Below are 23,753 nucleotides of genomic sequence, written 5' to 3' on the forward strand. Positions count from 1 at the left end.
ACACCTTTTCTGAGCGAACTGTCTCAGTCAGGGACCCTGACACCGATAGCAGTACGACGCAAACATTTATAAGCCTCTGATCCGGGACTCCCAGCCCTTCTCAGCTCCGAGGGCCCGGCGAGGTGCGGCGGCAGCAGATGGAGCCTGCACCGGCGAAGGCGAAGCCGCAGGGCCGGCTACTGGTGTCCACCCCGCTGGACGCCAAGGACGAGCTGGAGGAGGTAGGGTGACCGGCTCACGGAGCCCCCTAGAACCCGGGACACAGCGGGCTGGAGCGGGTTCATCAGCGGTGTGTTTGTTTGAACCGGATACAAAGAGATGCAACCATTTTACCAACCGGACCGAGGCTAGGCTAGTTAGCATAGCTGACGGGGAGTGTTAGCATATACCCGCGCTGTGTTAACAGGGGTCAACATGTTGTATGTGCTTTAACCCACCCGGTGGGATAGGTGAGGTGTTTCAGGTGTTTATGACAAACGTCACCGTCATGGTACAAAGTCACAGCTGAGTAATGTTAGCCTAGCATGCTAACACTACGTAAACATATGGATGAAAGATAACAGATGCGCATGCGCCGCGCTTGTGTTTCTTATGTCAGAAGTAGCGAGATGAAGACAGGTGAGGTAGTCCGTTACACCTGTGGTCACCTATCTGTTTGTATCTGAACAAACCGGGATCCCTTTAGACCAGTTTCCAGTTCAGAACAGATGGTCGTCATGGAGCATGACATGAAGTGTCAAGTGTCAGGTGTCACGACGGTTAGGACACATGGTATATGTGCTGTTTTCAAAGCACAAACCTCTGGGCATTTGAACGCACCTTGAGTCACTTCAATTCCTGCACCAATAAACTAAGTCACTTCTGAACGTTCATGAACTTGAAAGCACATTAATAAAACAACACATCAGGTGTTTGCTCCAGGTGAAATGTCTCTCCTGATGTCACTTTAGGTACCTGAATCGTACTGGGCATTGTTGTCTAATCATTCTGAAACTTAAAACTGAAGCGTAAAACTGAAGGTGTAGTTCTCTGGGTGCTGTTGGTCTGTGTGTTCTCAGAATTACAGATGAACCTCAGTGAATTGGTTTGTGTTGCTGGAGTTGTTGCAGTAAAGGTCTTTATCGTGCATTTCTCCTGGTCTTGAAATTGAATTTTTAAACCAAAATGCTGTGTTTTTATCACTTCAGCTCTTTTTTTCCTTGAAATAAAATTGCCCTTAGACTGAAAGTGTGCTTGCTCAGTACAATGTTGCTGCTGTTGAACCAGAAAATAAAAACTGACCAAACATCAGGCAACACACATTTATTTGTGTGTGTGTGTGTGTGTGTGTGTGCGTGCGTGTGCACGCGCGTGCAGAGATTGGAGCGTTGTGTCGGGATTGTCCAGTCGTTGACCAATGGGCTTTCAGAGAGGGAGGCCAACGATGTGCTCACTGCAAACGTAAGAAATACACACTACACTGCTCCCAATATTAATACTGCAAATAATACTGTAATAAATACTACAGCCGTTGCTATAGGTGCTAATTAACACTGCCAATGTAAAAACACTATGTGCTATTACACCTACTACAAATACACAATATATCTAATACTACAACTTAGGCTGTGACAAAATACTAAACTGCTAAATTTAGCAAGTGATTAAAATATGAATCAAATGATCATTGCAACTGTAATTTACAGACACATAAATAATAATTACTGCAGTTAAAATAATTCCTCCTGTTACCATGGCAACCACAAGTGCATGCTTGGTGATGTAACTTTCTGTTTACCTGTCTTTCAGGTGTGTAAAGGTCTACAGCAGCATGAGGAAGTGTGTCTGGGTCTGTTCACCCTGGTCCTCACAGAGCCTGCCCAAGCACAGAGGGTGAGACGCCACCACATCATTATTCATGTCTGACATCACTGTAACATCACTCTGACATCACTTTCTGTGGGGGGGGGGGGGCAGTGTTACAGAGACCTGACGTTGGTCAGCAGAGATGGAATGAATGTGGTCCTGGTCAAGATCAACCAGGTCCTGATGGAAAAGTTCCTCAAACTGCAGGACATCCCCAGAACACAGGTGAACTTGACGCAGGTGCACGCACATGTAGACACCCAGCTAAACATACAGTGTGTATATGCAGATGTGTAGTGTGTTTGTCCTTTTGTAGTATGACTTGATGCTGACTGTGTACCTGTCCACCTGGTGTGCTCAAATATTTCTCAGTGGAATGCGAACTGTAGTGGACACTGTATGCACGTCACTTTCTGCTACCAATCCCGCAATGCAATGCACTACATTTTATTATTGCATGACTCTACAGTGGATTGTGAAAAGACCATGTGTCTGAAATGTGCATTTACTGCTCACCACTGTGAGAAAGATAAGAGATATGAAATGTACCTTTGCACAAGGTTATTTCTCTTGCCCAGCCTCAGGTTACTGCTCATCAGATGTCACTACAACACCCTAAAATTCATCAGTGTCTCATCGCTTCCCAAACACTGGTGCAGTTAGACCCTTTTCACAATGAACCAGTTCTTGAGTCCTGGTGTCAGACAGATCCAATTTAGGGGAATGACGAACAGCAGAAACCTGTAGGTGTGGCCCCAAAGCAGCCTCATCTAGAGAATCTTGTGGAAACTGACATGTTATGTTGATGAAAGTGTTGATGTGTGCAGCTGGTGTGGCTGGTCCGAGAGCTGGTGAAGAGTGGTGTGATGGGAGCCGACGGCGTCGTCATGACGCTGCTGAAACAGATTGCAGGTCAGACCCTCACTCATACAGTTTCGTCATGCAGAGTGTGAGACTGGAGGCTGGAGTCACTGTGTTTTCACTGTGTTCATGTTCAGGTGGAGACATCTCCACCAAGAACCTGTGGCTGGCGGAGAGTGTCCTGGACATCCTGCTAGAGCAAAAGTACGTTTTTCTTTGTATCTGGTAACAGACTGATTCACTTTGACTGCACCATTTGACGTGATTCCACCAGCATCAATCAAGTATCACACTTTGTTGGCAGAAAACGCTGCTGGGAAGCAGCTGGGAGATTTTATTGTAACACAGTTGAAATGTTTTCCTCCCCCTGTAGGGAGTGGGTGCTGAAGAGCGGGATGCTGATAGCGATGGCGGTCTACACCTACCTCCGTCTGATTGTTGACCACGGAGCCCCAAACCTGGTGCCTCTGCGCCAGAAAGAGGTGGACTTCTGCATTAGCATGCTGAGGGAGAAGGTAAGGAGGGAGGAAAGGAAGTCAGTCAGTTGTATCGCTCCCCCTAGTGTTCATGGTGATAACCTTTTTCTCTTTGTTTGCAGTTCATGGAGTGTCTGATCATTGGCAGAGATCTGGTTCGTCTCCTGCAGAACGTCGCTCGGATCCCAGAGATGGAGCTGCTGTGGAGAGACCTGCTGCACAACCCACAAGTCCTCAGTCCTCAGTTCACCGGTAAACTGCACTACCCACAGTCCTCAGCTCAGGTGTTAAAGCCCATCTTTGTAGAGTCAAATAAAAGTGATAAAAATGGTGCAATTTGATTAAGCTGTGATTCTACAAGATTTTATGACATTGATTTAATTTGATAATCAGATTTTTGAGTAATTTACTTATTTTTTCTGTAAAAAGTCACACAAATGACAAACATCATTCATCGGTTGAGAGTAACTTAACACTGGCTGAGACATGATGTACTTCCTGTTGTTCAAGGTTACACCATGTCACATCCTGCAGCTCAGACAGGGAGACCAATATTCACGCAGACTGGTTCAGAGCTGCAGATGCGATTTCTGATGACTGGTCGATCTTTGTGCGTTTGTTTCAGGGATCCTTCAGCTGCTCACAGCTCGCACCTCGAGGAAGTTTCTGGCCTGTCGACTCACACCTGACATGGAGACCAAGCTGCTGTTCATGACCTCCAGGGTAAAGACTAGATTCTGGTGTATAGGACTGAGACCATGTTGGACTGTGAGGGTCCACTTTCAGTCCATCAGACCCTGCAGCCCGATGTGCTTCAGCTTGTGTGTCTGGTGTTCACACAGAATTTGAATTGTTCCACTGAATATTTCTCCAGAACTGAAACTGTTGATCATTAAAAATATAAACCAATGAAAACAAACACCTGGACTGTCATAACCTCTTGACTGTCTTCACCTGTGTGTCCAGGTGCGTTTTGGCCAACAGAAACGGTATCAAGACTGGTTTCAGAGACAGTACCTGTCCACAGCAGAGAGTCAGTCACTACGCTGCGACCTGATTCGCTACATCTGTGGCGTGGTCCATCCATCCAATGAGGTGCTGAGCTCTGACATACTGCCACGCTGGGCAATCATTGGCTGGCTGCTCACCACCTGTACGGTAAGGGGTCACACTGTTAATCTAAGGGTTATAATTAATTGAAATCAGTAACAATTAAACTTATTGATTCATTCATTTGTGTGTCTCCAGTCGAATGTTGCTGCCTCCAATGCCAAGCTGGCACTCTTCTACGATTGGCTGTTCTTCAACCCTGAGAAAGACAGTATCATGAACATAGGTAACATTGTTTCCTTAAATACACAGAAAGTTACATGGAGTTTGATGTGAACGATAACTGTGCAGAATGAACACAGTAAATCAGTAAATGAACAGAGTGATGATGTTTTCTCCTCCTGCGACAGAACCAGCCATCCTGGTGATGCATCACTCCATGAAACCTCATCCAGCCATCACTGCCACACTGCTGGACTTCATGTGCAGGGTAACACCCACACACACTTGATAGCTGTGTTCATGTCTTAGCTGCAGGGACTCAGTCCTGATGTTCCCACAGTGTGAACAGACCAAACCAGATGTTCTCAGATCAGATTCAGAACGGTCAGATCAGAATCCATGTGGTTGTTTTAACGTCTCCCTCCTCTGCACGTCGCCTGTCGTCATCATTCAGTGTGGAAAACAACGGGGGGGGCACTGGCACTGGCACTGGCACTGGCAATGGAGAGACCAGGATGCTTCACATTGGTTGGACATTTATGGAGGAGCTTCTGATGGAGCCAAACTGGAAGGAACATATGGGAACCCAGCTGCTTTGGAGGAAACTGTGCACAAATGCTGTTGTTGTTCTTCACATTTCAGTTCAGTCTGTCCATGGTGGCAGTTTAGGAGCTCAGGGGGTTCACACCAGCAAACCCTCCACAAAACAAATGTTTTGGCTTAATCAGCGCGTTGTTGAGCTGTGAAGCCAGAAGTTTCTTCACTTCATTCGAAAGTTGAATCATCACAGCTTGTGTTTTCCTTACTCTGCTTTTTATGCCGCCTCGTCTGTCCAACCTTAGTTTGTCACCTCCATGTTTCCGTCCCTCCTCAGATCATCCCTCACTTCTTCCCTCCGCTGGAGTCTCAGGTCCGTCAGGGCATCTTCAACTCGCTCAACTTCATCATGGAGAAGAGAGTGCTGGCGTAAGAAGCACACACACTGCATTCACTTTGACACTTCATAAAGTATTGATTATTGATGACTGATCTGTCTGTCTCTCAGTCACCTCGCTCCACTGTTTGATAATCCAAAGTTGGACCGAGAGCTTCGATCGATGCTCAGAGAGAGATTCCCCGAGTTTTGCAGCTCACCCTCCCCCCCCACTGAAGGTAATACATCGCGTTAATGCGCACACACATTAACACATTACCTTTTAAATACACACTGTAACACACATTACTATGTTTTGTGTGTATATCCTGTAGTTAAGATGGAGGAGACTGTTTCCCTGGAGATTGACAACCATGTGCTGGACAAGGAGGAGGGTTGCTATGACAACACTGAGGCCGCCTTCAGCGATGATGAAGAGGAGGTCAATAACAAAGGTGAGCAAGACAAACCTATTTAAACTGGTTAATACTTGTGTAATGATTTAAAAACTGCAAACCCAAACCGATTTCAAACCAGAATAAGAAATTATTTTATCAGCAGAAAATGTCAGTTTACATCGGAATACTCACCTGGATCAGTTTAATCCAGAGTAAACCAGTGATGTTAAAACCTTTAATTGGAAACCACCTGTGGTTAAAAAGCAATTACACCATGTATTGACCAATCACGGTTCAGGAAAGAAAAGGGAGTTCCGGTTCCATCCAATCAAAGAGGCTGTGATGGAGGAACCTGCTGACATCACACCCTGGCTGGACCAACTGGATGACACCATGAAGGAGAAGGTGCTGCAGCTGCAGAAAACTAGGTGAGCCCTCATAGTCTTGTCTCAGTTCCTCAGATCAGGCCCGCGGTCGGAGGTCACTGTATAATTATTCATCACGGAGTGGTTGTGTATGTTTGTGTTTATGTAAATAAATGAATACTGTTGTGTCCTGTCAACAGTGACCCAGAGACTCAGTGTGAGGTGATGCAGGAGATCGTGGACCTGATCCTGGAGGTGAGTTTATACTACATTTTATTCTGTTGGGTTCTACTTTGTTCTGCTGGGTTTTACTTTATTCTGCTGTGTCCAGGAGGACTTTGACTCAGAGCAGATGTCAGCTTTGGCTTCCTGCCTGTCTGAACTGTTTAAAGATCATTTCAGAGGAGACGTCCTACCAGAGGAGATCACTGAGGAGTGAGTTCATCTGTACCTGTCTCTACCTGTATTTACTTGACTGTCTACCCGTATTTACCTGACTGTTTACCTGTCTCTACCCATATTTACCTCACTGTCTCTACCTGTCCCTACCTGCATTTACCTGACTGTCTGTACCTGACTCCCTCTCTGACCACCCATTTTTCTCTCTGCAGGTCTCTGGAGGAGTCTGTGTGTAAACCGGTCTGTCTGATCTTCAGGAACCTGGTCACCATGCAGGAGGACAACAGCGGCTTCTCGGTGCTGCTCGACATGTTGGCTGAACTTTATCAGAAACAGCCCAAGATCGGATACCACCTGCTGTACTACCTCAAAGCCAGGTGACACACCTGCTACAGATGTGACGTCATAGTGTGAGGAAACATTAGAAACATGATGTTAAATCTGAACATCTGTGAACTTTGTGTGTCTTTTAACAGTAAAGCGGCAAACGGTAAGATGATGTTGTATGAGTCTTTTGCTCAGGCGACGGCGCTCGGCGACCTGCACACTTGTCTGATGATGGACATGAAGGCATGTCAGGAGGACGACGTCCGGCTGCTCTGCTACCTCACGCCCTCCATATACTCTGAGGTACACAGACCTCACACACGCACACACACACACAGGCTAGTTTTAGACTCACTAGTGTCTACTGAACCTGCTGTTGTTCATCAGTTTCCAGATGAAACGCTGAGAAGTGGAGAGCTGCTCAACATGATTGTTGCCGTCATCGACTCAACACAGGTAACTCACCTGAGCAAAAACAGCTACAAACCAAGAAATGTAAAAAAAGGGTTGCTGTGTCCTGTGTGTTTAATGTGTTGATGATAAACACAGCAGATCCAATAAAAACATTGGATCAAAATCAAAGTGAAGCAACGTTCAGAACGATACCGGAAATCAGAGTATGCCATTGATCGTCCACAGGCGTCTGTGGTGTTTCTGTCAGGGTGTGGACAAACAGTTAATTTGCCACAGGGTTAGGGTGCTCACAGTGCTGCTGGACTCTGCCATCTGCCAGAAGAAAAGATGAGGTGATATGAAGTAATAGCCTTCCTCCTGTGAACCCGATAAAACTCACAGCACATAAAACTGAACAAAAAATGACCACAAGCAGTAGAGGAAGTAAAACGTAAATATATTGCAGAAATTAAAGGAGGTTCAATCCACGTCACTGGTGAGCGTCTGTGCTAATGACGTGTCTGCAGTTGCAGGAGCTGATGTGTCATGTGATGATGGGGAACCTGGTGATGTTCAGGAAAGACTCTGTGCTCAACATATTAAGTGAGAAACATCCCATACACCACAATTCCAGTGTAACATGTTGTTGCTGCACTACAGTTGACTCTGTGTTCTTGTCTGAGCAGTTCAGTCTCTGGACTGGGAGACCTTCGAGCAATACAGCACCTGGCAGCTGTTTCTGGCTCACAGTATTCCTCTGGAAACAATCATCCCCATCCTGCAGCACCTCAAATACAAAGGTGAGAACTGACCCCATCCAAGATCATGACGAGCCCGCGGCACCTCTGTCCAAACTTTTTTGGAAAATGTACAGAACCAAAATACCTGCAGTTTTTCTGACTGTGTTGCTCTGACTCTTTTTCCAGAACATCCAGAGGCCTTATCCTGTCTGCTGCTGCAACTCCGCAGAGAAAAGTATGACAAGCACACAAAGACTTTGTCCTTCTTCATGTTGGATGTTTCCATGTCCATTAATGTCCCTGTCTGTGTCAGGCCAACTGAGGAGATGGTGAAGATGGTCCTGAGTCGTCCCTGCCACCCTGAGGACCAGTTTACCACCAGCATCCTGAGACACTGGGCATCCAAATATGACGACACGCTGGGAGAACACATTAAAGCCCAGCTGATCAAGAACAACAACCAGCCCCGCAAGAGACAAAGGTGAGAATGCAAGGAGACAGGAGGTGAAGAGACGGGGAGAGACAAGTTTTCCTGTAAAGACAAAGCTACAGACAGAATTAAAAAACTCTGTGTGTGTGTTCAGCCTGCGTAGTTCCAGTAGTAAACTGGCTCAGCTGACCCTGGAACAGATTCTGGAGCACATGGACAACCTGAGACTGAGCCTAAGCAACACCAAGAACAACTGTCAGTATCTGCCACACCTATTGATTAATGATTATTGATGATGTATCGATGCCTGATTGGTTGTTTGTCTCTGCCAGTCTTCACTCAGACTCCCATACTCCAGGCTTTGCAGCACGTTCAGGCAAGCTGTGACGAAGCACACAAGATGAGGTACGCATACACACAAATGCACCGATGGGCAACATCATAGAAGGTGCTGATGACATCACTTCCTCCTCCTGCAGGTTCAGTGACCTGTTTGCGCTGGCAGAGGAGTATGAGGACTCTCAGTCAAAGCCTCCGAAGTCTCGCCGTAAAGCGCCGGCTTCGTCGCCTCGCTCAAGGAAAGGAGCAGCTCCACCCACCAACAACGAGGAGGAGAGCGCCTCCAGCAGTGCCTCGGTACGTACCAAGTTCAGGTACCGCACCTGGCCGCACACGTTAACAGGTAAATAAAGGAAGCGTTCTGATGTTCAGTCATGTCGTTTCTGTTTCAGGACGAGGAGGACTCTAAGCCTAAAGCGCCAAAGAGGAAGAGGAAAGGCTCGTCAGCTGTTGGTTCTGACAGTGACTGATGAATTCATCCTCTGACCAGTCACACTCCAGCTGCCACAGAAACCGCCAGCCAACCAGCTTCTCTGACCACTGGAACAATCCCCACCCCCTCCAGTGGCTCTGAGATGCCACGGACTTTAGGTCCATGTGATGAACTGACTTTCACATGAGACTGATGCTGTTTCCAGGTGACAAGGATTGACCAGGTCAAAGGTCACCATGTGGGTCCCCAGTTGATAAACTCCCATGATGCACTGGGAGGAAGAAACTATGAACTCTGGAAACCAAATGACTGATTTTAAACAGGGAACATGATAATACAAATGAAGATTTGTGGGTACTATTTTTTTTTTTCTTCTTTTTTTGGAGGGGTATATTGGACTTATTGTGGAGGATCCTGACTTCCTGCTGATTTTAGCAGCCCTTCCTGTTTGTCTTGCTGCAGTAAAAGCTCCTCATCTGTTCTGAACTTCATGTGTGCCGATTTTGTCATAAAAACTGATGTTTGTTGCTGGTCGTCCTCTGTCTGTTACTGGGGGGGGGGGGCCGCACTGTGGTGCAGCAAGGGCCATCTCAGCCATTTTTAATGGTGTATTGAAGCTAAAAACATGAAAAACAAAAAACAATAATTATAACAAATAAACCTGGATTTTCATTTTTGCGAAGAATACCTGAGTAACAGCTTTACGGGTTTTCATCATGTTTTCATCTTGTAATCAGCTCCTCTTCTTCTGTGGTGGATTCATGTGCTGATCTCCATCAACTCAGACACAACCACTGCCAGCGCATGTACAATCACGGTCTTGATCCTGATGAACAAGACTGGTGGACTGATGTGTCATCAGTGTGATTGGAGCCACCTGCTGCTGCTGATATAAACAGGACACCAGCGTCAGACCTGCTTACCCCAGGTGAGGCTCACGCTCAGGTAAGTGGCATTCACAGGTGCAGTTCAGTCAGTGCAATGGTTTTTGGCTTCATGGTGTCTGAACGTTTCAGGTGAGCTGGTTCTTGCTGAGTTGTCTGAAGTGTCCTCTGGTCTTTCCGCAGATTCAGTCATGTCGGCTGTTAAGTCCGGATCGTCTCTGCGAACCCTGGTTCTAACCCCGGAGAGGATCCCGGGCTTCATAGTCCCGTCCTGCAGTCCGTTCCTCTCGCTCTCTCCGCGTCGCTCCCGGACCTCCCCTGACCGCACCAAACTCCTGTCCGACCATGACGATGACAGTCCAGTGGCGATTTCTCCCAAGACCCCGCTCAGTCCCGCGGCCTCGCCCCGGTTCCCATTCCACCTGCGGCCGCCGCGGAGCACAGCTCCCAGCCGCGCCGCCGTCTCGGACACAGACGTGACGACGCGCGCGGCCATGTCGCTGCCGCACGTGGGAAAGGTGACGACGCCCTACGGCTTCCGCGCCGTGCTGGCTGCGAGCCCGTGCACGCGCCGACGGGAGTCTCTATTTCACAGGCGCAAACCGGTGGCGGGCACCGAGTCCACGGTCCTGGAGGTCGAGCATCTGGGTCAGCAGAACCTGGAAGGTCCCCGCCCTTCTCGTAGTCCTGGTCCCGGTCGGCCCAGGGTCTCCCTGCGGCCCGTTAAAGCTCTCGGTGTGCACGTGATGAAGGAACTGAAGAAACCTGCAGCTGCTCTGAAGGCGCGGAGTCCTGGAGACAGGAGGACTGAGACCCGCTGACGTCACATCGTAAACACACCTGACAGGTGGACCGGAAACATAACTGAGCGGCTGGTCTGGGAACTGGATTAGTACTTTTAAAACTAAATGAAATAAAGGATTTTTATTAAAACGTCTCAATGAAACTTAAGTGCGTTTCTGGTCTGATTCTGGGTCAGTCTCCATGACACTGACCGGGCTCTTTAATCCAGTAAAGCAGAAAAACAAAAACAGTTTACGCCTTATTCCTTCCTGAGAAAGTCTCTCCTTAAAGCTTCTTTATAAGCGGTGTAGTGATTTATTCTAATTATCAGTCCGCGCGGGAGGCTGTTATTTTATTTTTTTTAATTTAATCAGAAATGAGTGGATGTAACTACGCTCCTGCACAGCATGTTCCCATGTACACGCATAAGCCAGTGACCTTTGTGTCCGGGTCAAAGAAATAGTGACCCCCGTTAGCTTTTAAATTTCTACACCATCTTTGCAAATTTATTATATAGAATGTTATTTAAATCATCACGTATTTTACTACGTTACAGTCTACGCAGTCTAAGCGTTTTGAAATAAAATTCCTGTCCTGTACTACAAACACAGTTTTGACTGGAAATCAACCGGCTGTCTATGTCGGTGTAAGTTATTAGTTTAGCCTGACTGTATGGCCCTAAGGTGGACTTGAATTAATAATCGAGAAACTGTGTCTTTGATGTGAGAAACAGAGTTGAGCACATGTTTGGGGAATTTGTTCTGTTTACAGATGACTCTAAAGACCCTCAGACAGTGGAGCAACAGTGGTGTAATAGATAGGCTACTTTATCCAATAAATAAAAATGTATATTATATATTTATATACATTATATAATGTAAACAGAATCGCCGAAGAAGGAAAAGTTTAGAGGGAAATGTTAGTTTGAGCGAATCAAAAGAGAAGAAGAAGAGCCGCGGACAAACGCTGCGAATGGGCTTTAGAAGAAGAAGAACGGCTGACGTCACAGGTATGGGCAAGCAAACACCCGGAAACGTAGTTTTTACACGACAGAAGAGTTTTATTGTTGTGGCGGGTAAGTGTGTTTCTGTTGAACTAGAACGTTAATGTAAAACTGTATGAAAGTGACTGGTACCGTTCCGCTAGAGTCAGAACCTGTCCGGGCTCCGGCTTTGTTTAGACTGCGTCCTTATGCTAGCTTGCAAACGTTAGCAGCTAACAAGCAGGGAAGGTGACATTTCTGTGTTAGCATGTTAGCTGTTAGCAGCAGTGGAGCCACAGACCATCCACATATCCGGTTTAACGGGCTGAGCACCCGATAACTAGGGCCGGAGTGGACTCCGAGGGGCTAACAGAAGCTAGTTGCTAGCTAACAGAAGCTAGTTGCTAGCTAACAGAAGCTAGTTGCTAGCTAACAGAAGCAAGTTGCTAGCTAACAGATGCCAGATGCTAGCTAACAGATGCCAGATGCTAGCTAACAGATGCCAGATGCTAGTTAACAGAAGCCAGTTGATAGCTAACAGAAGCTAGTTGCTAGCTAACAGATGCCAGATGCTAACTAACAGATGTCAGTTGCTAGTTAACAGAAGCCAGTTGCTAGCTAACAGATGTCAGTTGCTAGTTAACAGAAGCCAGTTGCTAACCTACAGTTTACTGCTGCGAATAGAGCAGGTTTTAAGCTCTTCTGGTAAAATTTCATGTTACTGTGAAACGAGGATTTTTTAAAATTCTGTCAGACTTCTGGCTATCATTCTGTATATTTAAATATGAAATGTTGGACAACCTTGACAACCTCTGTTTTTTGTACAAGTCTTTTTTCCATTTATGCTTGTTCACGTTTGTTCTCACTGGTTAAGATTTTACCAAAGTAAAATCAGACACCTCCAGCTGCTGCCATATAAATACACATAAAAACATGTAAATTATTTTTTAAAATTATTTTTCTTGTTTTATAAAATATATAAGTATCAGGAACACGGAAGAGAAAAAGCCTGATCTCAAACCAATGTTATATATGTATATATAAATTATGTATACACACACACATATGGTTTATTTATAATTAATTTTTGAACCATGGTTTAACAAAAAAAATTGCCATATGAAGTGTTTGCTAGTAGCATCCCAGAGTGAACAGCTGTCCAAAATATCCAGATGTGGTCACATGACTAACATACCTGCATGTGTTCTCAAGGTGAACAGGTAAATAAGTCCATATTTTACTTTATATTTACTTTTTCATTAATGATCCATCTTTCAGAGGTCAGAGGTCATGTTCCTCTGCTATGATCCGCAAACGCCTCAAACTCAGCCCGTCCAAGCCACACCCTGCTGTCACTTTGTCGTCCGCCCGGAAAGTCAGACTGCCTCAGTCCAGCCCCCCGAGTCTCCTCCATAATGCTTTGCTGCTGCCTCCTTCTTCAGCTCCTGCAGGAGGCGGAGCTGAGGAGGAGGACAGTTACCTGGTGGTGGAGGAAGATACCACAGACTCTAGCCTCATCATAACCATGGGTAACACACACACACACACACACACACACATACACATATACATACATATACATACATATACATATAGATAGACACAGACACACACCAGAATTTTGTGTCATTTAGTCCATGTGTGTCATGTCCAGGCAAGTTATATGCAGTACAATATAGAAGCAGTTGGTTCTTATTTGATGTGTGGGGTGAAAAATTAGTCCTGGACCAGTTTTTTCCAGACCACCGCCTAGTTTATGACAGTGCTGATACAGATTCTCCAAGTGAAATTATTGTGTCTGTCAGAGGACAGTCAGGAGGTGAAGGCAGCAAGGAGGAGAGTGCTGAGGAAGAAGAGGAAGAAACTGGACGAAGAGGAGGACGTGGGAGAGGAGGTGGAGATTGACAGACAGCTGGACCAATCACTGGAGACAAAGTCTAAACAACATAACCTGACCACAATGAACGTCAGAAACATCATCCATGTGAGTTCCTCCACTCGAGCACAGCTGGAGATTTACATTGTCTATGATTATTGATTGGTGGCTTGATTACCTAAATACAAATGTGACCTCTGACCTACAGGAAGTGATCACTAATGAACACGTGGTGGCCATGATGAAAGCAGCCATCAATGAGACCGAGGCTGTTCCTCCATTTGTGAGTTTCTTGTTGGACCTGATGAGAGGTTTTTTGTGTGTGTGTGTGTGCAGGTGCCTTCACTGACCCCTTTCTGTTTCCCCAGGAGCTCAAAATGACTCGTTCCAAGTTTAAAGAAGTGGTGGAGAAAGGAGTGGTGAGACCCGACGTCTGTTTGATGTGAAATGTTCAAAATCTCAGTAGACAAATATGTTTGTAACACACCTGTGTTTCCTGTCAGGTGATTCCTGCCTGGAACATTTCTCCCATCAAGAAAACCAGTGATGTCAATAAGGTGAAGTTCAAAGGTTTAAACTCTTCCATTAAGGTCAAAACAAATAAATGTTATTAAGTATTTGTGTTCACATTTATTTGTACTTTTTCCCTTTTTGGGATCGATTTTACAAAAATCCCAAGCAAATTGCAATCACCATTTCCATTTAGCATGCAAATATTTCAAACGGATTCATTTGAAATTTTTTTTGGTCTCATTTGTTTGTGTTCAGCCTCCTCAGTTCGTGGACATCCCTCTGGCTGAGGAAGACTCCTCTGATGAAGAGTATTGTCCAGATGAGGAAGAGGAGGATGAGACAGCTGAAGATGTGAGACTTTTGCTCTGACTGCACACTTCCTGCTCACTGATTATTGACCAATCTGTGTGTAAAGCTGTTATTGATTATTGATTGTTGTGCAGACGTTCCAAGAGAGCGACATGGAAAGCACGGCTTCATCTCCCAGGGGAAGTCGGCTGAACAGGGGGGAGGAGGACAATTGCAGCCCTTGGCAGGTAAAGTCTGCTGGGAGTTTGAAAATGAAGTTCACATAATCAAAACTGTTCCCACAAGAATAACTGAAAAGCCCAGTAACACCAGTAGCACCGATTCATCCTGCCTGAGGAGTAATTTGGGATTTTTTAATATTGTGCTAGATTTATGTACGTGAGAATAGGTCTTTGGCGGAGCGATACGTTATATTTGCCATGTATGCTTAGCAAGAAAGTACTTCCCAGGGAACAAAAAGTGAAAAATTTGTCTTAAATACACCACAACTGCAAAAGGTACTGACTCAAATTAGCTTGGTGGGTCAGCAGAAGCTGCATTTGAGCCTCAAAGGAACTTTGGAGTGCGTTTTTGCACAGAATGAAAGTTGCACAGCTTGTTTACAGTGTAGTGACTTTCCCAGTAAGATAAGTGACAATGACAAATACCTATCTGCACTCAATCTCCTTCAATTTTTTTTTAAAAGTTCATTTTCTACTATTTACTGTTTCTTTTTTTGCCTATGTACTTTTAATTTGTCTTTTATTTCTGTAAAGCACTTTGAATTATTGTGTATGAATTTTACTATATTAATAAACTTGCCTTGCCTCTTCTCATCTATGTAAAGATGGGTCATTATTGTTTTAACACCAACTTGAAAAAGTCCTGAACTATTCCTTTAAGGTTAAATATGGATCAAACCTTAAAGCAGGAGTTTCAAACCTCGAGGGCCACGGTCCTGCTTGTTTTCCACCAATCCCTCCCCTATTGATTACCTGGATCAGGTGTGTTCATCTAATTAGAAGCTGCCAGGGGAGGGATAGTTGGGAAAGAGCAGGACAGTGGCCCCCTAAGGACTAGAGTTTGACAACCCTGCCTTAAAGTCTCTTTCTCTGCCCCCCCCAAGACTTCTCGGAGCAGATCCAGACATTTGAGGACAGGGTCTGTCTCAATGGGCCCTCCCCCTCCTCCTAAAGCTCTGCCCCACAAACCTGTGACAGACAGCACCTTTCTGGAAAAGCTTCATGCTGTGGAGGAGGAGCTGGCTGTGTGCATGGAGCCCTACCAGGTAAGAACCACTGGACAGTACAGAAGCTCCACACTATGCTGTGACCAGTGGGTGGAGATTTACAAGTCACAACAGTAACAACAGGCAAAAATAGTTTTATAATAATAAATAAACCTGTCCTCCAATAAGTGATTATTGATCATTGATTACTTCTGTTCCTGTCAGCCTCTGTCGGACACAGAGGCAGAGGTGGGTCTGATGGCATACCGGACTCGGTCCAAGCGTCCTCTACGTGATGTCCCGCTGGGCCAGCTAGAGGCGGAGCTCCAAGCTCCTGACATCACCCCTGACATGTACGACTCTAGCTCCGCCCATGAAGACAGGGAGTGGACTGATTGGCTGAGGGGTCTGATGAGCTCAGATGTGGACAATGAAGGTGAGGGACAGGTGTGTGAAGCATGGGTAAGCCACGCCCTTGGCAGGGACAGCGCCAGACACTAAAACGTATATAAGAGGCACCTGTTTCTCTCTGGATGGTGGAAGGTTGTGTTGGTGGGAAATGAACAAGAATCACTGGTACATGTTCCTCTACAGTCTCTCTGTGTCTCTGTCAGAGGAGTGTGATGATGAAGATGATCCAGAGTATAACTTTCTGGCTGACATCGATGAACCAGACTTGGAGGATTACCGTGATGACAAGGCTGTCCGAATCACCAGTCAGTACCCACAACCAGAAGTTGTTTGTTTCATTGATAATGATTGGTGCTTTAACCATCGATCCATTAACTGATCAGTTGATCAATTACATTTGAGGAATATTAGATTGATAAAAGTGTTTGTCATCACTAATAAACTGAATAGCAGTACTATAAATGTACTGATGATTATTTTTCAGACTGAATGGTTTAATAATTAATGATTGATGTTCTGTCTTCCAGAGAAGGAGGTGAACGAATTGATGGAGGAACTATTTGAAACGGTACATACACCACCCATCCACTCTTCATTCAAACCTTGGCTAATGTGACAATCACCGGCATCATCGCAGATATTCTGTCCTCACATATTTACTGATATCTATCCATTATCAGTGTCGTTCTGCGGTGATCAGAAACACACTGAGCATCTGATCATTACAGTGTAATACATCATGTTTGTCTGGACCAACACATATCTACTACTGTTGTTATCTGACTTTTTAAAATCCCACATCAGTATTAAAATTTAGCATCAGCTGAGCTACACTACACATCTACTGCTCACAGTACAGACGAGGGCATGTGTAATCCTCCAGCATGGACTCAGGCATCGTTTAACAAATATTGGAAATCAGAAGGTCTGCACGGAGTAAATGTGATCAGTTACTCAGCACCTGACTGAGATAGTTTGATGATGCTTCAGCAGTGACCAACAAAACAGGTAAACGCTGCTAACGTACAAATATAAAACTGGCTTTTGCTGCTCGTGTCGACTGTGACTGTGTTTCAGTTGAAAGAAGACCTGGCTGGACAGGAAGTGGATGATGAAGGCCATGAGGAAGAGGAGGAGCCACAGGAGGAAGCACACACTGTTCAGACACATACACCTGAGGAGCAGCACAACATGTATGTAACACAGCAACACTTGAATAGACGTGTGATACACACACCAACCCTCTGTGTTTGTGTTAAAGAGGGCGGTGTGACGACGAGGGGGAGGATGGACCAATCACAGAGCTGCTTACGGTGAAGCAGCAGCTGGCATTGATCAGGAAGAGACACACACATTGCAAGACAAACACGCTCACTCCTGAGCTTGATACGCTGAAACTGAACCGGCAGCAGAAGCTGAGACTGCAGCAACAACTACAACAGGTAACACACAGTATACAGGTGTACACACTGAGGTACACATGCAGTATACTTATATAACTTTTATATAACATTTTCTTAGTAAGATAAGACAAAGAATTAATTTTTGATGTGGTAGAATGTGGTGTGACCCCTGTACGCCATATTTTGTTGTGATATTTTTTTGAATGATGGGGGAAAGAGGCACAAACCAGGTGGAGTGTTAGTTTGTCGTGTCCTACCGAGGTCATGGCTTATCCACGCTTCTCACACAGCGAAGAGCAGACAGGTGGAGTGAGAATACAGGAAGTCGTTATATGCAATAAAATACCTGTCTCTGTCTGTTTGTCTCTAGCATGTGCAGCTTTTGACTCAGGTTCACCTGTTGAGTTCACCTGTAGCCAAACTTCACAGTGAGGCTGAGACCACGAAACAGTTCCTGGTAATACACACACACGTGGACTTGTATTTCTATCTTTATTAGGACAAACATTGACATCATCTGTTCACTAACGCTGAAACTATCACAGCTAAATACCTAACCCTTACCGTTACACCAAGTGTTAACCCTTAAACAGGAGTCTGACAAAGTGAGGACTCACTTTGTCAAATGTCCTCATTCAGGTGCAGTTATGCTCAAAATATTTCTAACAAAGGTACAAATACAAGTGTACATAAACACACACTGACAGACTTTATTGATCACGTAAATGAAGTTAACGACAATATGCATGTGATTTTGGATGCTGTTGCATGACAACCTCTCTCTGTAGTTCGAGTTGGACATGTTGGCTCAGAGAGCCGAGCTCCTCATGTCTTCAGCCTGTCCTGGTTTCTGCAGCGTCTTCAGAGCCTCTAACCTGCAGGGGGCATTGCAGCTGCTGGAGGAGCTACAACAGACCCCAATCAGCTACCAGCCACAACACCATCCTCCTGATGCCAGAGGACACAGTGAGTCTCTGTTTTAATTAAGATAAACTCGAGAAAACCAGAAATGTGTGGAAACCAAAAATAAATGTGCGTAAGTATCCCTGTTTTCAGAAGATAAAACTCCTCTAAAACAGAAATGTCAGATGTTTAAGGTTCACTAATAGACATGAAATAATTCTAAAGCAGTTTAAGAAATAAAGTGTTTCTGAGTATGAGCTGTTGCTGTTGTATGTCCCTGGCTTTCCAGTGCGGTGTTACCCCGTCATGCCAGCTGAACTGGCCTGGCTCTTTGCCACTCGTCCGGTCTTTCTCTACCCAGAGCTGCTGCCCTGTGCCAGCCTCGACCCTGGTCTGTACTGCCCCCGCAGGACGGCTGCATTCACTGCAGCTGAGGACTGGTACCTTGAACAACTGATTTTAGTATCTGTGAATTTTTTTTTTTTTTTCCACTTTTAAATGTATGTGACATTAACATTTGTGTTTTCAGCCTCCTAGCACTGGGTCTCAGGAACATGGAGGGCTCATGTGACCCGACTAAACTGGTGTCCCAGTTCCTGCTGAGAAAGACTCTCGTCCAAGTCCGGCGAAGAATCCTGCAATGCTGTAGACCTGGTTTTCCTGACAACATTGTCAAGGTGACACACGTGTCCAGCTGTTTTCCATGTGAACCACTGGATCTGTGTTTGACCACATCTGTCCTACGCAGGCCTTTAGGTATCAGCGGGTGTTGTGGCCGATGCCAGTGGCCTGTAGCCATGTTGACCCATCAGAGTTACGTCCCCCAGTGGAGAGAGAAGATCGTGCCATGCCTCTGTGGCTGGTGGTAGGTGACAGTAATACAAGTCTAGTCCAAGCTGAACACTGATCAACAGCTGGAATCAGATTGATCATATATGTTAATGTTAGCACATGTCATACATATTCGAGCTGAGTTGGATCAGTCACCCACTGAAAAAAGTATTTCACTACAAAAGAAAATCAGAGTTTTAAGAGTCTGAACAGTTTAGACATTAGCATGAAGAGGTTTATGTAAACTGTGGTCTTTTTAAACACAACCCCCCCACCCCCACAGAGGAGTCTTCCTGTCATTTACCTGACCATCAAACACTATAATAGCCCGCCTGGCTCTGCCCCACTGGCACTGCTCCACTCCAGGTTGGGTCGATCCCGTCAGAGCCACCTGACCTTTCTCCGGTCCGCATCCAACGCCTACAGTTTCCCTCCTGGGACAAGATACCCGCCCCGCCTTCCCAAAAACCTTGACTTCAGACGCATTGGCTTTATCCTGCTGCAGAACCCCCTCACCCCTCCTGCCTTTGACTACTTTCCCCTACCTAACGGACAGATGGACCCTTCCTCCTCTCCCTCACCACCTCACAAACCATGCTGTCCCCCAGACCGCAGACCTCCTCAAATCCTCTTCCGCCAACTCCTCCTGACCAAGACTGACAGCCTCACTGCCAACACCTCCACCATCTCTCTGGCAACCCAAGACCAAATCAGACGCCACTATCGAACCCTGACCAGCCTGAGGAGGAGATTTGACAAAGAGGCACTGACTCCGCCTCTTCCAGTCCTTTCCCAGGTGGAGGTTGGTGATGATGTCATGAAGATGAATAAGGAGGAGGAGCAAAGAATGGAGGAAGATGAAGAGGAGGAGGAGGAGAGCAAGGTGCTGCTGACTCTGTCTGAATCTTCATCCAGCGCTGCAGGAAGTGTTGTCCACAGTGACGACCTGGCCGACCCCAAGGAGGTGGAATCAGACACTGAACAGGAAGTGACACTGACGCCATCAAATACAGGAGGAGACGAAGAAGGAGGAGATGATGATGATGATGATGGCGGGATGTCTTCAGCTAAATCCAGAGTGTTGGGCCTGCAGGTCAGTCATAGATTTTACAGCTTTCATGTTACACCATAAAGTTTGCAGCCATTTTATTAATCAGTTTATTGTTTCAGTCAGTTTTTAAGGAAAACGCTGGATTTTCTGCTTTTGGACTGATAATGTGTAGAGCTGCAGGAGTAATTGTTTGCAACGGCTCCCTGAGCAACGATGAACTGAGGAAATAATGTGCAGGTTCATGGGAAATAAACAAAGCAGTTGCAACACTAGAATAAAGACATGCTTTGTGTGTTTAGGAGAAGCTGTCTCCAGAAGGAACTGAGGATGACAGTGAAGAAGAGCAGAGGGATGTGGCGTTTGCTCAGGATTATCTGCACAGAGTAAGATTTGAAATCAGTGAGAGCAAAAGTGATTAGTTCTGTGAAACAGATGTTTCCAGCTGTTGACAGTTTGTATTTAATAATCTGCTTTTCATATTTGAAGTTATAGTTTTATAAATACTCAGCATTTTTACTTTTTTGTAGTTAACTATAAAAACTTATTATACAAATACTTACTTATACAAATTTATTGATCCAATTAATTAAAGAAAAGTTTAAAACCTTTCAGTGAATTTCAGGAATCTGATGCTAAAATGACAACCAAACGAGACAAACAGCACCAGTGCAGTGACCACAGTGAGTGGCCAAATGTATAAAGCAACACCCATAGTCTTATTAACCACACAGGTTTTACAGTTACCTTAAAGGTGGCACGTGGCCGATCCATCACCACTGATGTCAGCAGCGGTGTCACTGTGACCGTTTTGATGTGGTTAATGTTAAAATGTATTAAACCATTTTATCTGCAGCACCTGAACAAGTGACCCAACCACCTGCTTTCTCATTGTCCAGACAATGTATGTTTGTACTTCCTGTTTTCTGTGCAGGTGTGTGAAGCAGTGCAGATGTCTCCGGGTTTGTCTGACAAGCTGCTGCAGGTGCTCGACCAGTTTTCAGCTGCAGGGCCCCTCGGGGCCCCGGAGCTTCTGTATCTCCAGCTGAGTAGACTGCTGCAACCCTGGCCTCAGCTGCTTAGAGACTTTGCCGCTTTCCTGAGCCGAGGACAGGCCCGCCGGTGTGGACTGGTGGGTGACATCACTCTGACATCCCTCTGATGTCACTTAGAAACAGACTGAACCTGTTCACTCTTTGGTTTTTCTCAACAGCTGTTGGAGCAACAGCTGTTTGAACGTAGCCGAAAATTTCTACAGCGACTGGAGCAGAGCCTGGGAGAAAGCTCCTGTCTCTATCAACAGGTGGTGTCAGTCCTGCAGGGAAGCTCCGCCCCCCCACCTGAGGACATAGACAAGGTAAACGATGACCTTTGACCCCACCAGAATTCAGCTGATCATTTAATTGTTGGTCTTTTAAGTGAGAATTAGATTACATACTGAGTGTGCAGCCGCTGGAGGGAAGCATACCAGAAGTCCTGTTTCATTCTGGACCACCACAGTTTAGACTAAATCCAGAGTAAACTATAGGAGTTAAAATCTGTTTTGTGACTGATCTCGCCTCTACTCTCAGATCTCTACTCTCCTCAGACACCACCCCAACCTGCAAGAGGAATTCTGGGAGTTTTTCCAGCAGCTTCACACCTGCACATCACAAACCAGCTGTGAGACCATGGAAGTGGACCCTATTTCCCCAAATCCTCCCGACAGGAACAGGAACAGGAACAGGAAGAGTATTGACAAAGAGGAAGAGCCAGGAAGTGAGAAAGAGGAGGATCGACTGATTTGTGCTAAAAACATCTTGATGACGTTGACTGGAGAAAAAGTCACCTGGACCCGGTCAGAACAAAATTCATCTGAAACAAATTGATGATCAGTTTGTTGGAATTTATCTAACAAGTCTAGTTACATAAGGTCATCAAATGTTAGAGATATTTAAAAATTGTAAAAAAAAAAAAAAAACATTTCAGAACATTTTAGAAGCTTCATAGAGTATGTTGAATATGTAAGAAGTCATTAAAACAAGATAAAATTACCCTTCCTATTTCAGGGAGGCAGACCGCACCATCCTGATGGCCTGTCAGCAGAGAGGAGCCAGTAGAAAAACTTTCAGACATGTGTCTGCACAGCTGGGAAACAAGACCACCCAACAGGTGAGAGGCGGCAGGTGTAAAGAACCCTGAAGTCATGCTTCTTTAAATATTAAAACAGATTGAAGGTTCATTCCTCTGTTTTCTCCAGGTGAGTCATCGTTTTCAGTACCTGATGGCTCTTTTCCACTCTGCATCCCAAAAGTCGACTTCCTGTTCCTCAGAGGGCCAGCCAACCAGCAGACAGGAGGCAGCCCAGGACTGAAGGCTGAACCAGTCACAGATTAGGCTACAAACAACCACAACATGGCCTTTGCTGTGGGTTTTTTGTATTTACACATATTTGTCTGATGAAATGATTTTCTGCTCCGGTTTATCATTCCAACCAGTAACAACAGTAACACAAACTACACTTTAAACTTTGAGCTTTTTTAATTTAAAATACTTGAAACACTTTGCACTAGAAGTAGAACATGTTAAAAATGTCTTCTGAATATTTGTGAGAAATTTTATTTTCCTATGATGGAGCAGGTTTAACCCACCTCACCAATCCTATGATTCATAGCACCCTCACATATGAGTTAATGAAGGATGCACCATTGTTCTGCATAAGTTCTGTAGAAAATGTTTGGTTATTCATATTGAATATGAATGAATGAAGGTCAGCTGTTTTAATAAAACATATTTTATTGTTTTCCAAACTGTTTTATGTACATTAATGGTTTAGTAATAGTAAAGAGAATTTACTTTGATACAGGATAGAGAAAACGGAAAACTCGAATACTACTTTATTAGGTTTTACTTTTAAAAAAAAGTTTTTATTATAAACTAGCATAAAAAGAAAATTTGTGCTTTCAAAAATGGATTTTGTACATGATGTAACATTGCTTAGACTGTTTAAATGTTCATTACAAGCAAGCTATTATTAAATTATTATTATTATTATTATTACATTCAATTTGGTCTGATCCAGAAGAAAAAGAACATGTAATATTGTTTTAGCAGCTTGACAAACTAGGAAATGAAACGTAAAATATTACAAGTTTTACTTGTAGTTATTATCTCTGCATTAAAATAATATATTGCCTTTTAAAACTAAAATATACTTTATAAATCAAACTGTCAGCTCATCAAACATTTGCTGCTTCTCAGGACTTTAGCTAGGTGGTGACGCAATGTCATTGACAGGTCATTTGATCAATGAGAACTTTACATCACATCATCGCTAACCGCTGTGGACCAATCAGAGAGCGCCTTTCCGGTATTTTTCTGTTCAAGTCCCACCTTTCATCTGACAGCTGGACAGCTGAGGTTGTCAAGGTAA

The 23,753-nt window shown here is 44.9% G+C and overlaps 3 protein-coding genes across 5 annotated transcripts; all 3 read left to right on the top strand.

Annotated features, from left to right (window-relative positions):
* The first annotated feature begins 137 nt into the window (after window positions 1-137).
* On the top strand, window positions 138-9,718 carry ints3 (integrator complex subunit 3). The gene is made up of 29 exons (XM_026299460.1): window positions 138-221; window positions 1,357-1,440; window positions 1,789-1,872; window positions 1,957-2,070; window positions 2,673-2,757; window positions 2,844-2,910; window positions 3,080-3,221; window positions 3,305-3,434; window positions 3,808-3,905; window positions 4,149-4,340; window positions 4,431-4,518; window positions 4,643-4,722; window positions 5,329-5,420; window positions 5,500-5,606; window positions 5,703-5,822; window positions 6,064-6,193; window positions 6,331-6,385; window positions 6,462-6,565; window positions 6,742-6,906; window positions 7,006-7,159; window positions 7,244-7,312; window positions 7,777-7,852; window positions 7,936-8,049; window positions 8,176-8,224; window positions 8,303-8,470; window positions 8,574-8,674; window positions 8,752-8,824; window positions 8,899-9,055; window positions 9,151-9,718. Exons 1-29 carry the CDS (start codon window positions 138-140, stop codon window positions 9,226-9,228), a joined length of 3,060 nt encoding a protein of 1,019 aa, XP_026155245.1. The 3' UTR covers window positions 9,229-9,718.
* Window positions 9,719-9,775: 57 nt separating this feature from the next.
* On the top strand, window positions 9,776-10,927 carry LOC113125880 (C2 calcium-dependent domain-containing protein 4C-like). Its single transcript, XM_026299471.1, has 2 exons — window positions 9,776-10,136; window positions 10,259-10,927. Exon 2 carries the CDS (start codon window positions 10,267-10,269, stop codon window positions 10,894-10,896), a length of 630 nt encoding a protein of 209 aa, XP_026155256.1. The 5' UTR covers window positions 9,776-10,136; window positions 10,259-10,266; the 3' UTR covers window positions 10,897-10,927.
* A 915-nt stretch (window positions 10,928-11,842) lies between these two features.
* On the top strand, window positions 11,843-23,130 carry gon4la (gon-4 like a). Of its 3 annotated transcripts, none has more exons than XM_026299456.1 (26): window positions 11,843-11,933; window positions 13,119-13,369; window positions 13,646-13,824; window positions 13,925-13,999; window positions 14,085-14,135; window positions 14,220-14,273; window positions 14,485-14,580; window positions 14,673-14,765; window positions 15,644-15,805; window positions 15,971-16,181; window positions 16,360-16,461; window positions 16,684-16,724; window positions 17,234-17,349; window positions 17,418-17,598; window positions 17,930-18,016; window positions 18,348-18,525; window positions 18,752-18,902; window positions 18,992-19,139; window positions 19,211-19,327; window positions 19,577-20,386; window positions 20,644-20,727; window positions 21,276-21,473; window positions 21,555-21,698; window positions 21,913-22,178; window positions 22,390-22,492; window positions 22,581-23,130. In XM_026299456.1, the coding sequence occupies exons 2-26, from the start codon at window positions 13,144-13,146 to the stop codon at window positions 22,692-22,694; spliced, it is 3,987 nt and encodes a 1,328-aa protein (XP_026155241.1). In that variant the 5' UTR covers window positions 11,843-11,933; window positions 13,119-13,143; the 3' UTR covers window positions 22,695-23,130. The 3 variants fall into 3 exon arrangements, with proteins under 3 accessions (XP_026155241.1, XP_026155242.1, XP_026155243.1); XM_026299457.1 differs by having other exon boundaries at window positions 11,874-11,933; window positions 13,126-13,369; XM_026299458.1 differs by lacking the exon at window positions 11,843-11,933 and having other exon boundaries at window positions 13,238-13,369; window positions 13,653-13,824.
* The last annotated feature ends 623 nt before the right edge of the window (window positions 23,131-23,753 follow it).

This window comes from Mastacembelus armatus, chromosome 11 (assembly GCF_900324485.2).
Source record: "Mastacembelus armatus chromosome 11, fMasArm1.2, whole genome shotgun sequence".
NCBI lineage: Eukaryota > Metazoa > Chordata > Actinopteri > Synbranchiformes > Mastacembelidae > Mastacembelus > Mastacembelus armatus.